Source organism: Ipomoea triloba, chromosome 6, assembly GCF_003576645.1.
Source record: "Ipomoea triloba cultivar NCNSP0323 chromosome 6, ASM357664v1".
NCBI classification, from domain to species: Eukaryota; Viridiplantae; Streptophyta; class Magnoliopsida; order Solanales; family Convolvulaceae; genus Ipomoea; species Ipomoea triloba.
This window is the reverse complement of record NC_044921.1, coordinates 15721805-15736847: the sequence shown is the minus strand read 5'-3', so window position 1 is coordinate 15736847 and position 15043 is coordinate 15721805. Positions and strand designations below refer to the sequence as shown.

At 34.4% G+C, this 15043-nt stretch overlaps 4 protein-coding genes and 1 long non-coding RNA gene across 9 annotated transcripts in view; 2 read left to right on the top strand and 3 right to left on the bottom strand.

Moving 5' to 3' along the window:
* Positions 1-1243: 1243 nt before the first annotated feature.
* Positions 1244-2133, bottom strand: LOC116022228 (22.0 kDa class IV heat shock protein-like). Its single transcript, XM_031262853.1, has one exon. It carries the CDS (start codon positions 2056-2058, stop codon positions 1480-1482), a length of 579 nt encoding a protein of 192 aa, XP_031118713.1. The 5' UTR covers positions 2059-2133; the 3' UTR covers positions 1244-1479.
* A 5362-nt stretch (positions 2134-7495) lies between these two features.
* Positions 7496-12215, bottom strand: LOC116022225 (phosphoglycolate phosphatase 2-like). 5 transcript variants are annotated; one of them, XM_031262842.1, is made up of 10 exons: positions 11968-12215; positions 11764-11831; positions 11438-11509; positions 10671-10742; positions 10217-10276; positions 10082-10119; positions 9628-9725; positions 9447-9546; positions 9256-9376; positions 7496-8836 (listed from the first exon to the last, which is right to left on the bottom strand). In XM_031262842.1, the coding sequence occupies exons 1-10, from the start codon at positions 12065-12067 to the stop codon at positions 8696-8698; spliced, it is 870 nt and encodes a 289-aa protein (XP_031118702.1). In that variant the 5' UTR covers positions 12068-12215; the 3' UTR covers positions 7496-8695. The 5 variants fall into 5 exon arrangements, with proteins under 5 accessions (XP_031118702.1, XP_031118706.1, XP_031118703.1 ...); XM_031262843.1 differs by having other exon boundaries at positions 8743-8891; XM_031262844.1 differs by having other exon boundaries at positions 8743-8891; positions 9256-9359.
* Positions 7916-8666, top strand: LOC116023547 (mitogen-activated protein kinase kinase kinase 17-like). The gene is made up of 2 exons (XM_031264550.1): positions 7916-8582; positions 8629-8666. The coding sequence occupies exons 1-2, from the start codon at positions 7916-7918 to the stop codon at positions 8664-8666; spliced, it is 705 nt and encodes a 234-aa protein (XP_031120410.1).
* On the bottom strand, positions 12212-13079 carry LOC116022231. The gene is made up of 5 exons (XR_004099159.1): positions 12963-13079; positions 12805-12829; positions 12547-12645; positions 12325-12441; positions 12212-12237 (listed from the first exon to the last, which is right to left on the bottom strand). It is a non-coding gene; the product is annotated as an uncharacterized LOC116022231 (long non-coding RNA).
* LOC116022221 (farnesyl pyrophosphate synthase 1-like) overlaps positions 12980-15043 on the top strand; it is a 462332-nt gene continuing 460268 nt past the window's right edge. Inside the window, exon 1 of the mRNA XM_031262838.1 lies at positions 12980-13138. The gene's annotated coding sequence lies outside the window, so the exon portion shown is untranslated. The remainder of the gene's footprint in view (positions 13139-15043) is intronic.

Here is a 15043-nt window from a genome sequence, read left to right as displayed (position 1 = left end):
TTGGGAGGAAATTGATGAATTTATATATTTTCACCATTCCGTAATTTTAACATCGAAAAACTAAAATGACCACTAAACAAACAATTTATGGATTAAATGAAGTCACATATATAATTAAAAGACTGAGTTAGCATTATAATTACTTTCTCAATTTATTAAATTACTTTCTCAATTTATTAAAGTACAAAAGTCAATACTGAACACATGATCTCTCATTTAGAGACTAAAAACAAAGCTATACACTGTTCCAAAAATCTAAAATAAACAAGACCACTGATAGTGATGCTTTAAGTATAATTAATAAGAGGAGTTTTTTGCATTTTTAGTCCCACGACTATAGTGGCACTTGCAGGATTGGTCCACGACTTTCAAATTTTGCAATTTTAGTCCATGACTATTGTTTTTTTTTTTTTGCAAAAATGGTCCTTCCGGCGCCGGAAAACAAAAACCGGCGGATTTTACGGCTTTTTTTCGCGGAAAAAAAATCGACATATTCTCCGTCAATTTCTCACTGGAAAAAAATTCTCCTTTCAAATAGGATTAAAATTGACATTTCTAAACAATTAATTTAAGTTAAAACAAATTCATTTCTAAAAACATATGTAGTCAATTTAATTATTTTTTATTTTGATAAACTAATTCATTTCTAAAAGCATAAGTAGCGAAGTTAATCTTAGTAAAATTAAATACAAATTCAAAATTATATTTACTTTTCCGTTTAAATTTAAATTATATTTACTTTTTAGTCAATTAAGTACAAATTCAAAATTATTAATACAAATTCAAGATCAACAAAAAATAAAATTATTAAGATTAAATTTAAACTAAAAAGTAAAAATAATATTTGAATAATTTTGTCGAATACTAACATCTGCTAACACAAAGGGAAATTTTTATAAAATGTCAATTTTGAATAAAAAGTAAACTAAATTAATTTTTTAGAGATGTCAATTGTAATCCTACTTGAAAGGGGAATTTTTTTTTCTGGCAAGAAATTGACACGAAAATATGCCAACTTTTTCGGCAAAAAATTGCCGAAATATCCGCGATTTTTGTTTTCCAGCGCCGGAATGATCATTTTTGCAACAAAAATAATAGTTATGGACCAAAATTACAAAGTTTGAAAATCGTGGACCAATCCTACATGTACCACTATAGTCGTGGGACTAAAAATGCAAAAAAAACTCTTAATAAAAGATGGTGTAAAAGCTGACTTTTGAAAAAGCAAAAATTTCCACAAACATAACATTACTCACAAAGCATGACCAATTCCACTTTTTTTTTTAATCACAAAAAAAAAAAAAACCATTTTCTTTTAGTTCATTGTATTTTATTATACATTAATCAGAAAAGATAGATTTACATGGATTAATGTCTCAGCCACTGATCTCACGTTTCAAACACAAAATCAGAGAACACACCCATAAGCTTCACATAACACTAAAAAGGAAAGTAGATAGCCATTGCCAAATATGCTCATCACATGTCAGCCTTGGTGGACTTAATGTCCTCTCCAGCGGCGGCGCTATCATCCCCGGCGATGTTTATGACCTTAGTCTGCTTCTTTCTCTCCTCCGCCACTTTGGGAACACTAACCCTCAACACCCCATCCTCCAAACGCGCCTTTATCTGTTCCAAGTCAGCGTTCCCGGGCAGGCGGAACTGGCGCCAGAACTTCCCGGAGGTCCGCTCCGCCCGGTGCCACTTCTCGCTGTCGACCTCCTCCTCCGCCTTCCGCTCGCCGCTTATCCGCAAGACGCGGTTCTCCTCCACTTCTATCTTCACGTCCTCCTTCTTCATCCCGGGCACGTCGAGCGTGATCACGTGCTCCCTCGCGGTCTCCTTCCAGTCCGCACGTGCGAGGGCCAGAGATTCCGCCGCCTTCGGGATCGTCAGCGGCGACTGCTCCAGAATCCTGAAGGGATCTTCCGGCGGGAACATCAAATCAAAGAGCGGCGAGCGCGTGTACGGCATGAGCGCCTGAGTTCGCGTGGGGAGGAAAACCAAGGCGCCGGTTATTGCTAAAGCAAGACAACCAATGAGCTTTGATTTCGCCATTTTCAGAAAGCTTGATGATGATGATATTTTTCGTTTGCAATCTGCGGTGGGCGGTGGGTTTGAATTCTTTGTCTGTTTCTGAGTGATGAGAGTGGGAAGGTGGCGATGGGATTTTATAGGGTGGTTACAGTGGTGGTTCCAGAGGGTTTGGTGGTTGTCGGTGGACAAGTTTCTGGACACGCATGCATCTCGAATTCTCGATGCCATCTGGAATGTTCATGATGTCTCTCGGGTTCGGGACGACAGACGCAAGTGAGAGGCTTTTTTTTCTCTTTTTTTTTTTTTTTTTTTTTCCTTCTAGGAAACTATTTTTAAGGGAAATTATTTTGGAGAAATTCTTGCACTGCCATAGGTTTATTAAGAACATTTTAAGTTCATCTATTAAGAGCTACAATCATTATTACGGACCGTAGTCTACTGTATAAAAACACTTAAAATATATTATATTAACCTACCAAGTATATTATTTTAACATATAAAATATATTATTTAATTCATAAAATATATTATCTTACGAAATTTCTTTTTAACACAAAGTACATTATTTTAAAACTAAATTATATTATTATAACACATAAAGTACATTATTCTAGTTCATTATTTTAACATATAAGTTCGTGGTACACGAATTTTTCAAACGTCAAAACGATGCCGTTCTAGATCATGGTCTGCACTGCTATTTGGACCACGGTCCACACAATAATTTGTCGCTAGAAGTGTCAAACGGATGGATTAGTCCGAAGATTAATTTAGGCCTGACCCATTTGGGCCGACTCAGTCCGATCCATTTGCTATGATGGACGAACTAGAGTTACCCTGTTTTATACTACGGATAAGGCCAACTTTGATTTTTGGCCCGTGGACTAGCTAGGGCGGCTTGTTGGTCCGTACATGTATATATATATATATATATATATATATATATATATACACACTCTCTCTCTAATAAAGTAATAGCTCATGAGATCGATTATCACATTAAAAATTATGATATTGGTCTTATGTCTATTAAATTCTTACGTATTTACTATTTAGCTAGTTAAGTGCCTAACTAGAATACTAATTAGTAATTATTACTTTAAAATAATCTATCTTAAATCATAAAATTTTAATTGTTTCAAATTGTTAAAAATTACCCTTAGTAGTTACTAGTTGCAATTTGTAAACTTATTCTTATTAATGGTATTACATTATTAATTATTAATTTCTTTATTTTCTTGTAATAATTTTTAAGTTAAATAGTTAAAAATAAATAATGTGAACTTGTAAAACTAATTTAGAAGAAATACATAACTTAAATTAGTCGATTTATAATATTTAATTTTTTATTTTTTTTTATTTTAGGTTATGAACCGAATCAAACTTTTAAATTTTTAATTTTGGATCGGACTTGTTTAATTGGACTGGACCATCCCATTCAAAAAATAAACGGGTCAATGACATGCTGGACCAAGTCCACCCGTTTGAGACCTCTACATCCAATTTAATCTCCAAACTAATTGAAAATTGTTCTTATAGAAAGTGAAAAACTAATGTATACTATAGGCATGTGGGACATTTTAGTTCCTTTTGGACCACCCATGAATAAACTTGTAATTCACCATTTCGAGGGAATTGCAATTCTGCATTCCTTCCAACCAAACATAGTAGTTGCCAAATTCATTGAATTATAATTCAATGATACCTAAATTACCTTTAACCAAACAAGCCATAAAAGGGATTGTCTCATTACTTTATATATATATATAATAACTGTTGGATTAACATTACGTGAAAAACGAACACGCAAATTATTGGCTAAATCTTCTTAGAGGGATTCCCTGCTTGTGGTAGAGGTATCAGACGGACTTTCTTAGTTACTTCTTACAAGTTTTCTAATTTTGATTAGATTAGGATTTTTCCGGACCTTATATATAACCTACTTACCCTAGACTTGGAGAGTCATCTCAGCAGTTAGCACTCACTCTTCCCTTCATGGCTTGCCAAAAATTTCAAATTCTTGGCGTAGGATCCTACGGCACTGTGTTTCTTGGTCGACTTTCTTTCATTGATCCGCCGGTGCTCGCAGTGCTCTGATACAAATTTTGCTCTGATACCAACCATGGTCTGATACCAATTTGTTGAGATTAACAAGAAGAATAAACAAAAGTGGACTACCTGAGAGAGTGTGTGTGTGTGTCAAGCATTCTTAAATCTACCATTGTAATTACCATCACATTTTTTCTTTAATTTTCAGGCATTGATCTTCTTAGATGAACGGATAAGATTACATGCACGCACACATTGTCTAATCTAGTTGCCCAACAAGTTCAAGCTAGACTCAAATTAAGGCGTTCAAGCTACGTCAAGATCCTTGAGTTAACATTAGTCGAAGAAAACATACACAAGTTTTTGGCTAAATCTTCTTAGAGGGATTCTCTACTTGTGGTAAAACTTGTAGAAAGAGGTAGAGTAGCAAGAAGAATGTCCCTTATGAAATTGCTAACAATACCTTGGCATTCAAAGCATAAAATTGGTTTGCTTTTTATTAGTTTGAATATACATAGTAAATTTCCTCCTACATGAAATAAAGGAGAAGACTTGATTAGAGATATTACACCACCTTTAAAGCTCTATATATAAAACTACATCTCTATCTATCTCTTATATTACGCTTAATTTAAATTTTTCACTTACCAAGAACGTATAAAAAAGAACGTATTTAAAAATTATATAGTGTTATAAATTCAATTAATTTTATAGACTAACAAGTTTTTAACCTTACATTCCAATGCATTTTGTGAAAAATTAACTTTTGGAGTCTAAAAACATCATATTTTAAAAAAGTTTTAAAAGTATTGATAACGCAAAATACGGGCACCAAGGAAAACCGGAAAACACGATCTTTTATTAACCCAAGGATCCAAACCCGGTTACAAGTCAAGAAGTGCTCAAAGCGCTCGGCAGGTCGGCAGTGGGCTTCTCTACTGTCCGAGCTCCCTTTAAGTCTTAGTCTAGAAACAGCCAAAAAACCTCTCTCTCCTCATAAATGCGCTATTTATAAGGGAGAAAAGTGCGGGTTGCCGGACCTCCGGCATGGCGGGAACGTGGCGCGCATGCGCCCGCCTCATTCTACGCCCAAGCGGGAAGGAGTACGTGGCAGTCCTTGGCGCGCCGCGTCGTGAACCCGTCGGGAGCACTGTTCGGCCTGTGACGGCCTAGCCCACATCAGCCACCCGACCAACCGACTCCCCGACCGCACAGCCTCCGACCGGGTCCGGAATGCATCCGACCGGTCCTGGAGTATATTCACTATCAAGTATGTTCACCTTGTCTTTATTATTTAAAAATTTACTTGTTCGTGACCAACAACACTTATTTTTTCCCGAAATTGTATCCTTAGTTTATAATTATCTAGTATACAATTGCATTATTAATGGTAATACTACGATCATGCTCTTCCTCGTCATTCTGTTAACAAGTGAGCACGGCTAGAAATCAACGGATTTCCGACCACCCAAAAGTGGTTGGAAATAGCCTTAATCGGGTCGAAAACACCTGTTCCGATCACTTTTCCGACCAATTTGGATATCCGGAAAAACCCTCGTCGCTTATTCCGACCACCCGAGAAAGTGGTCGGAAATAGCGACCACTTTTATAGATTCGTCGGAAAAAATCGACCACCGGAAAGATTGATGTATTTTAAATTTTCTGACCACCCGAGTTCACATCATCATACTTATTTAGAAATTTTTATGCTATTTTCTTTTACTTGAAAGCCTTTTAAAATCTTCTCTTACCTCTTTTCTTTTCATATTGCATCTTTTCCTTTTGAAAGCTTGAACTTAGTTGGTATTGTTTTTATTTTTCTCTGACAGTCTTTATCATGTTTTGCATATAGCTAATGTATGGTTAACAATATATGTTAGAGAATTACCATGAAACTACATATATCTTATTACATTTGAATTCTAATATTATATTATATTTTGAATATCATTGAATGCTATACCATGCATCCTTTTTAAAAAGAGATTTTATTATAGTCTGTTATTTCATTCATAATATGTTGATTCTATCAATAGCAACATAAATGTTGAAAGAAATAAAATTTATTTATTTGAAATTAAACTAACATTTTGAAAATTTTATTAAAAATAAAAGATGGAAATATTACTACACATTAATTTTTTTTTGGTAATGATGAAAACCCAAAGCTGCTCTCGCAAATTATACTGTGGATCATGGTCCAAAACGGAACCCGTCTGCGCCGTTATGTGTAAAGTAACTCAATTGTGTAACACACTCAGTTTCATTTTATACACATTACAGTTTCCTTTCAACACAACTACAATTTCCTTTCAACACAAATACAATTTCATTTCGATATAATAACTACAGTTTCATTCGACATTATACACTCAAATATGTGAAACGGTTATTTAGTTTCATTTTATATACACTATAGTTTTATTACAACACAACTATAGTATCATTACGATATAATTACAATTTTATTTGATAATATAAAAACAAATGTGAGACAATATCATTTGAGATAAACTATAGTTTCAGTTGCGGGACTCCGTTAATATGTGACAGCAACCGTTTCTTTACTTAAAGAAACAGTGCCGTTTTTGGACCATATTAAAATGAAAAAAATTTTAAAAATAAAACAACCGTTTCTTTACTTAGAATGAAAAAAATGAAAGGAGAGAAAAATAAAACAAATCTAATTTTAAAAAGAAAAAATAAAAACAAAGCTGTCGGGGGCGCCTCAAGTATAAAAATAATAAAAACAAAGCTATACACCATATTAAAAATTTAAAAATAAATCACTGATCGTGATGCTCTAAGTGTAATTAATGAGAGATAGTGTAAGAGCTGACTTCTCAAAAAGCAAAAATTTTAACAAACTGGAGTATATAAACATGACCAATTCCACTTTTTTTTTAATCGCAAAAAAAAAAACATTTTCTTTTAGTGCATTGTAATTTATTATACATTAATCAGAAAAGATAGATTTACATGGATTAATGTCTCAGCCACTCATCTCACGTTTCAAACACAAGAGAACACAACCAAACGTTCGAAATTATCGATTAAAGTTTACATAATATAAAAATTTTAAAATATCAAAATAAATAGAATAGTAAAATATAAAGGATATTAAAATTTATAGAATATTAGAATTAAAATTTGCAAAATCCTTACATAATAGTAAGATAAACAAGGTATTTACAGAATATCAAAATAATTATGAATTTAAGATATTAATATTTACATAATCTCAAATAAAATCAAGAAAACCAAATGGAGTTTGATTGGTTCCTGTACCTTAGTCATTTGTAGCTAGAAATGAGTAAAAAGGAGCAACTCTAACTATTCATTTTAAAGATCCACATTGTATAACATATCATGGTTTTGGCTTTAAAAAAAAAAAAAAAACATAACGAAATGATAATTAGCAAAGAAAATATCCTTTTGTTTGTTAGGTTTACATAATTACATCTAATTCTGATTTGTCTTTAGCGGCAGAAGTTTGTTACAGAGTAATAAATTGTGAATTTCAAAAATGGCTTCCATTAACGGCTACTACTACATACGCCGCCTTAATCCCACCGGCATTACACTCCGTTGTACCGTTATAAGTAGTAGGCGTCGCCGCCCTCACTCACAATCATCTTCTGCACTTTCCGTTGTTTATGCGCCGCTTCTCTGATCTCTTGAGTTTCTAAGTTCCAGTTAGTTCCTAGTTGCTTCTTGGAAGTCTCCTAATCTTATTCTTGATTGGATTAGGATATTTCCCCACCCTATATAATTAAGAGTATTAGCTTTCCTAATACTTACCCTAAACTTGGAGAGTCATCTCAACAGCATGGCCTGCCAAAAATTTCAAATTCTTGGCGCAGGATCCTACGGCACCGTATTTCTTGGTCGACTTTCTTCATCTTCATCAACTGATTCGCAGGTGTTCGCCGTGAAGTCTTCAAAGCTAGAGTCTTCAAGATCACTTAGGGTGGAAGGGCGAATCTTGAATCAACTCCGAGGATGTCCCTATATCGTCCACTGTTTCGGAGACGACACCAGCCTAGAACATGAAGAGGTTGTCTACAACCTTTTACTCGAGTACGCTCCGGGTGGATCACTGGAGAGCCTGATCAAGTCTCGCCCCGGAAACATCATGGAATTTGAGGTTTCTTTCTACGCTTATCAGCTTCTAAAGGGTATAGAGGAAGTGCACGGCTGGGGATTCGTTCACTGCGATTTGAAACCCGCCAATGTTCTTGTGTTTCCGTGTGGGTGCGGGGTGAATCGTCTCAAGATCGCCGATTTCGGGCTGTCTAAGCCCTCCGGAGTTAACATTTTTGGGGGTTGTCACCGGGGGTCTTTACTGTACACCTCGCCGGAGTCTTTGGTTTCCGAGATGCACGAGGCGCCTAAAGATATATGGGCTATAGGGTGCATCGTTGTGGAGATGATCACCGGAAATCCACCGGATGCGTTTCTAAACATTGCGTTCAAGAAACCCGAAATCCCAGAGGGTATATCCAATCGCTGCAAGGATTTTCTGGAGATGTGCTTTGCAAGAAACCCCAGTACGAGATGGACTGCCGCAATGTTGCTGAATCATCGGTTTGTTGCTAATGAATTTAATCTACTGTTGGGGAAAAAACTGGAGGATCATCATCAAGTCAATAGCCCTTTTGGGTTTGAAGGATGGAGTTCTACTACTTGTTTGTTTTCGAGGAGGATTCACGCATGTTCTTCCCGACCATCTGCTTCTAATCAACCTGTTCTGTTTCATCAGAAGATGAAAACTGTGATTTTGGGGCATTGATTGATGTTCTGATCTGTTTCATAGAATAGGTTTTAGAAGAAGAAATAGGATGTAAAATCTATGAAAGAATCTTTTATTGTGTTTAATAAATAAATATTCTTTTGAAAACTCAAAAAACCATCTTTTATATTGTGCATTACATGGCTTCTGGTTTGGTTTCTTTTATTCATGTTGCAAAGTTTCTCTTCACATGTTAAGGTCTGCATAGACCTATTCTTTAAAATGTCATTCTATTTTAAGATTATTTTGTGGTCTGACACTTAATGGTGGTTATCACATTATTATACATATTTCAGTTTATAGTAATATGATATAATTGAGTTCTATCCCGATAAATGACATGGTCTTAAAGATCGACAAGGATAAGAGTCTGGAACCTGAAAGAACAAGGAGAGTTTGGCAGCCAGAATTCTTTCCAAATAAGATATCTGTGTCCAATCTGTCACCAACCATACACATCCTCGAGGTAGCAATATTGAATCTGCAAAACAATAAGAACTTCAAGAACAATGCCTGTTAGATGAATTGTTTAGCCGATGTCAATGAGCCATCGCAAGATTCTGCTTACTTCTGTAGTAAAAAATCCATCATGAAGGTTGATGGTTTCCCAACTACAATAGGCTCTTTCTGAGTTGATCCACACATTGCACCAACCATACATCCAGCACCTAAAACCATAAAAGAATATTACGAATTCTTGAATATCTCCTGTACAGCTGTTGTCAGAAATGCTAAGATCTAGCATTTACCCGGCCACTCTTGTTGATCGGTCATGTGCCCCACTGCATCACGATTGGTAGCAATAAATAGGCATCCGGGGTTCTCACGTACACAAAGTGTTCCATACCTGTAGCATTCCATTCATAATGCAAAATAAAAATTATAACTTGTCCATTCCAAAATATGCCAAGACTAAGTGTACTATCTTTTCATTTCTCTTAAATATCATTTTTAACATATCAATATTTAATATTTCAATCCCATGAGTAGGTGAAATTTACTTGGCTGGATACTAACGTATGGTATCCCCTACATATATTCATCATTAATGATTTTTTTTTCATCTCCATGTGATACCAGAACGTTAGAAACAGTCAGTAGTAGTAAATCAAGAGAAAATATAAGGCTTCGGGAAATTTAAAGAGTTAAGCATAACTATGGAATAGAGAGAAATAAAGTGAGCGTGGAAAGTATATGCTTTACTGCAGCTTGTAGTAATTGATGTATTGATCAAGTCCAACCTGGGTTTAAAAGTACAGCTATTCAATAGAAACAATAAGAAAAAGAATTTCTTTCAAAAGAACTTTGTTTATAAATGAGAGCAGTTTCAAACTTTACACTCTTGTCATGCTCAAAAATGAATCCTGATTTCAGTTCCAGAGTCTTCTTTCCATCTGCCTGCAAAGTTGGTCTATCATCAGCTAATAGATAAACAAATTAATAGTATAGTATCACAATCATGATGTTAAAAGAACAAAAAAGTTATGATTATATAAACTATCTATTTTGTTTTATGAAGGAAAAGGAAGTTCATAACAACTTTTACACTTGGCAGCTTGTGGCCAATTTTATGTAACCAAATTTAAGCAGTGGGCAGATGAAAAAATTGCAATAGCCAAACTAAATATGGAAGAGATCATATGTTGCTGATTTGAAAAAAATTAAAAAATAAAAAAATAATAAAAAATCATATGATCAAGGAATATATAAGCAGTGTTTTTGATAACTGACAGAGTATATATTGTCAAATAAGGTCAAGTCTGGAAGCAACACGGAAAAGAAGGAAACCAACCGGACCACCAAGCCCTGTAAAGCCAGCAAGCTCAAGCTCCTCCAATATGCCTTCCTCGCCTATTACATAAACCTGAAAATATCAATTTGATATCTACCGTTACATCATTAAGTTTTAGATTATTAGTTAATTCCAATCATATCAATAGGTATAAGAAAGTTAAAACATAATATTGCAAACCTTTATAGAAATAGAAGCACAATGAAACCAAATTAGTATATGAATAAATGAACTAGTAAAGAGTTATAAGTTCATCACAGTTTACTATATTTAGCATGGACACACGCAGATTTAAAATGAAATGCAGTAAATCCACAAAGACCATTTGTGCCAAGAAATTTAAAACGCCTCAGTACCACTGATCTCTGCTTTCATATATTCAAACGTTTCAAATTACTTTGTAAACTGTAAAACCTCAAATTTAATTTCAATAGTAGCAAAAGAATAAGAAGAGAAATTATCCAATGAATACGTGTGTTCTTTGTTTAATGTGAGTGGATATTTGGACATCAAAATCATTATCTTTCACATCTAATAAGCAAGATTTGGAGAATCCATAAATCGAATGATAAAAAACAACTCTAAATATACTTTAATAGCTATTTTTACTTCTTTATTTCAGAGTGGATTTAACTATAAGCAAGAATTCTATTTCTTAAACAAGTTTAATACAAACCAGATAATCTGTGCCAAATCTTTACTTCTACACAGAAAACAACTGCCCTTAGCCTAAACTAACTACCATCCCTGCACAGAGGAATGCTTACCTTCTTGTCAGTGGGAAAGTTGCAAACCTTCAAATACATTGCAGCAGCAAACGATGATGAGAATATCTCGTCCTGCAGAGGCAGTGAGAGACTATTTCAGAAAGAAGGGCAAATGAAATGTACTCTTTCCAAGGGACTGAAACCTCTTGGCATACTGTTTTCTTGATTTTGTCGAATTATTCGTCACAAAAACAAGCTTCTTCCCCTAAAAATATCGCATCAACACGCCTATGCTATCAATGTGCATATACAGATAACTTGCAGAGAAATAGAAAAATCTCTTGTGAAGTATCCAAAAAAATCAAAATGAAAAGGAATTGAAGTACCCTGCGACGAAGCATGTCGAGTGCCTCAGGGATTCCATCTATCAATTTATCACCTTTCCAAATCACGCCTTAAAAATTTTTGAAAAAAAAAATTCAGACTAAAAACAATTGTATGCTGAATATACAAATATATTAAACGAGTTTTCGACTACATATTGATATGCCGGTCAGATTCCTTAGCAATGAGTGCATTAGAACTCATACCGTCGCAATCAAAGAGAAAAGCATTGACGGAATCGAGAAGCTCTTTGACATTATGGGAGGAGAGACACTCGGAGCGTGAATTTACAAGCTGGCCGTTCATGCATCTTTTATAACATGTTCGCCCATAATATTGCCAAATGCACAGCCTAATTGCAGAAAACAGACTGAATTTTCATCTCACAGCGGAAGCAAATATTTTGATAGATCTTTTTCTCCTTCGATAGTAGTAATTAAATCAATCATCTGTCCGCAAGCAGTTTGGAACTCAACCTATATTGGAAAGTAGATATTAAGTTAATATAGCGTACCAAATAAATGCATGCAGCAATTTGACAGCAGACTCTCTACTGTGTCTACCTCATTAAACAAATCCAACAGATCAACATAGTAAGGCTTATCTTTGAAGTGGTTCTTGAGGATTCTGGGAATATGGTTGCGAAGTAGGACTCCATCATTGATGGCAATAATACCAACCTAAGAAGAACAGTTGATTCGGTTGCTTATTTTAAAACTGGCACAAAATAATTTCAACTTTTTGTGGAAAAAAAAAAAAATTAAAAGTTCATTTCTGGCACTAACCTTAGGAAGCCCTAAACCAACAGGGCTGACCACGGCGAGTGTGAGAGTCTTTTAGCAGTTTGTAGCTATCAATGACACTGAGTCCTCGGTTTAACTTCCCTGAAGATTTTCATTGTTGATACCAGTTAATATAACTAAGTTCCTCATCAAATTCTGTCTAAAACATAATTATAGACTCTGTCAACTATCATATAGAAATTTAACAAAGCCATTTAAGCAATTTTCCATTTCTCATGTTGTAATGGCTTAGATTTGTACCTCCAGGCACATTGTATTCCAGCATCTGTCACAAATACACAATGAAACTAATCAGGTTCCAAAGTATAATTTCCAAAACACTAAACACAAGATCTGCAAAATTATTAGGTTGTTTATGAAAGAGTGGTGAAGAAAAGGGGGTAACACAACACACTGACCCGTTGGACCCAATGGCGAGAATCGGGCGTGAATTGAAAGGCAGAGTCATTTAAGAGCTCAGATTTCAGCTTCGCGTATACTCCTGCAAACTCTGACCTTGGATCCGCCGCAGTACCATTCTGACTCGCCAACCGGGGAAGCTTCTCCGACTCCGACCAGTGAACTCCAAAGGAAGAGAATAAGCTTTGCTCAGTTGAAGATAGAACTGAATGCATGCACCTTCTGTCCCTTGGAGTTGCTCTAGGCCTTTCTTATTAGCCGTGGTTTTTCTAAAGGTTTTTGTGGGCCCAGCATCCACATCATCATCTATTGTCTCACTCAATCACAAAAACTATTCTCCACATTAATTTTAAGTTTTTTCTCAATTTTTTATGGGTCCACCATTAAATTTATTTATAAATTCATTTCTAATTAAATTTATTTATAAATTCATTTCTAATTAAAAATAAACATAGGTACGTTGGTTTTTACATGCACTGCCAACATGAAACTTGAATTTAATTAATAAAAAATAATTAAAATTAATATGCATACACCTAATTAATTAAAATGATAAAATTAAAATCAATTACTTAAAAATTAAACTACATTGTGTTTTAATAAAAATAAATTACAAAGCGATTAAAAATAAATTAAAGTACATATAAAAATAAATTACAAAGCGATTAAAGTACATATGGAAGAGATAGTATATATATAGTAAAAAAAAATACTAATTAAGTTTTAAAAAAAATTAACAATATAAAAAAAAAATTGCCGAAATCTGGCCGTTGCCAGTGGCAACGGCCGAAAATTCAGCCGTTGCCGGCAAGGGCTAGAAATTAAGCCGTTGCATGGCAACGGCCTTGAACCAGTGGGCAGTGGCCCGTCAGCTAGTAAATGTAAGTTTTTCACTATTTTTTTTATTTTAAAAAACCTTGCTGTCAGGGGTTGTTGTAGGAGAAAAACATCTCCTAAATGCAACAACCCCATTTGCTAAAAACTTGAAGCTTAAGTTCTTATTTCTTAATATTTGTGCCAACCCCAACTAATGGGGAAGGCCTAAGAGGATTTTGGAACAGTGAAGAAACAAAGCAATGGTTCATATATGATGTGGTGGTCAGTTTTTTGCAAAATTTCATCTCTGCAAATGAATGGTTTTTGTCAGGCGTCTCCTACAGTCCAGCCTGGGCGATTGAGAGCTGGCCCACTCTCAATTGAATTTATTTATTTTTTTATCTTTCATGTTTTTGAAAGGTAATGCATGCATATATATTTTCCTCAATGCTGTTTGCATATAATTCCTTAGGACTTTGTATACGCATAATTCTTCATTGCTGGTTGCCGTTGATTTTAATTATTTTTTATTACAAATTATATATAAATTAAGGCAAAAACTTGTGTAAATATTTTAAAGTCAAGTATTACGTATGTTAATTTTAAATATTTTTTTATTACAATTATAAATTAAAGTACAATAACGTATGTTTATTTAATCCAGTACATATTTTTATTTTTTATTAAAATTATAAATTTATAAATCAAATAAATAAATAAATAATTAAAATATATGATAGTAAAATTGTGGGTCCATAAAAAACTGAGAAAAAACTTCAAACTAGTGTGGAGAAGAGTTTTTGTGATTGAATGAGGAGTCATTCCCATTTTTGGTCCTACTGTTATTGAGACATTGTCAATTTTAGTCCACTGCATTAATTTTTGCCACATTGCGGCCAGTCTTATTTAGTCCTTGCCACTTTTAGTCCACCGTTAAAATTTTTGTCAAATAACCGTTCAAAACAAGGGTATTTTGGTCTTTTCATACTTTAATAATCTCCTTTACCATTTGCAGTGGCTTTCCTTACACATTTTTATCCAATGAAGAGGTCCGACGAAAGCCATGGCTTTGTAATGTGGCTCACATAGCTTTCATCAGACCTCTTCATTGGATGAAAATGTGTAAGGAAAACCACTACAAAGAGTCAAGGAGATGACCAAAACATGAAAAGACCAAAAATACCCCTGTTTTGGATGGCCATTTGACGAAAATTTTAACGGTGGACTAAAAGTGGCAAGGACTAAATAAGACTGTTCGCAATGT

Bases quoted from the DNA above. Each gene is read 5' to 3' on its own strand.
- LOC116022228 (XM_031262853.1), bottom strand. From the start codon at position 2,058: ATGGCGAAATCAAAGCTCATTGGTTGTCTTGCTTTAGCAATAACCGGC.
- LOC116023547 (XM_031264550.1), top strand. From the start codon at position 7,916: ATGGCCTGCCAAAAATTTCAAATTCTTGGCGCAGGATCCTACGGCACC. The intron at 8,583-8,628 runs GTATATCCAATC...GTGCTTTGCAAG, and splicing joins GAAACCCGAAATCCCAGAGG to AAACCCCAGTACGAGATGGA.
- LOC116022225 (XM_031262842.1), bottom strand. From the start codon at position 12,067: ATGAACGGCCAGCTTGTAAATTCACGCTCCGAGTGTCTCTCCTCCCAT. The intron at 9,726-10,081 runs GTAAAGCATATA...GGAATGCTACAG, and splicing joins ATCAATTACTACAAGCTGCA to GTATGGAACACTTTGTGTAC. The intron at 9,547-9,627 runs GTAAATGCTAGA...TTATGGTTTTAG, and splicing joins CGATCAACAAGAGTGGCCGG to GTGCTGGATGTATGGTTGGT.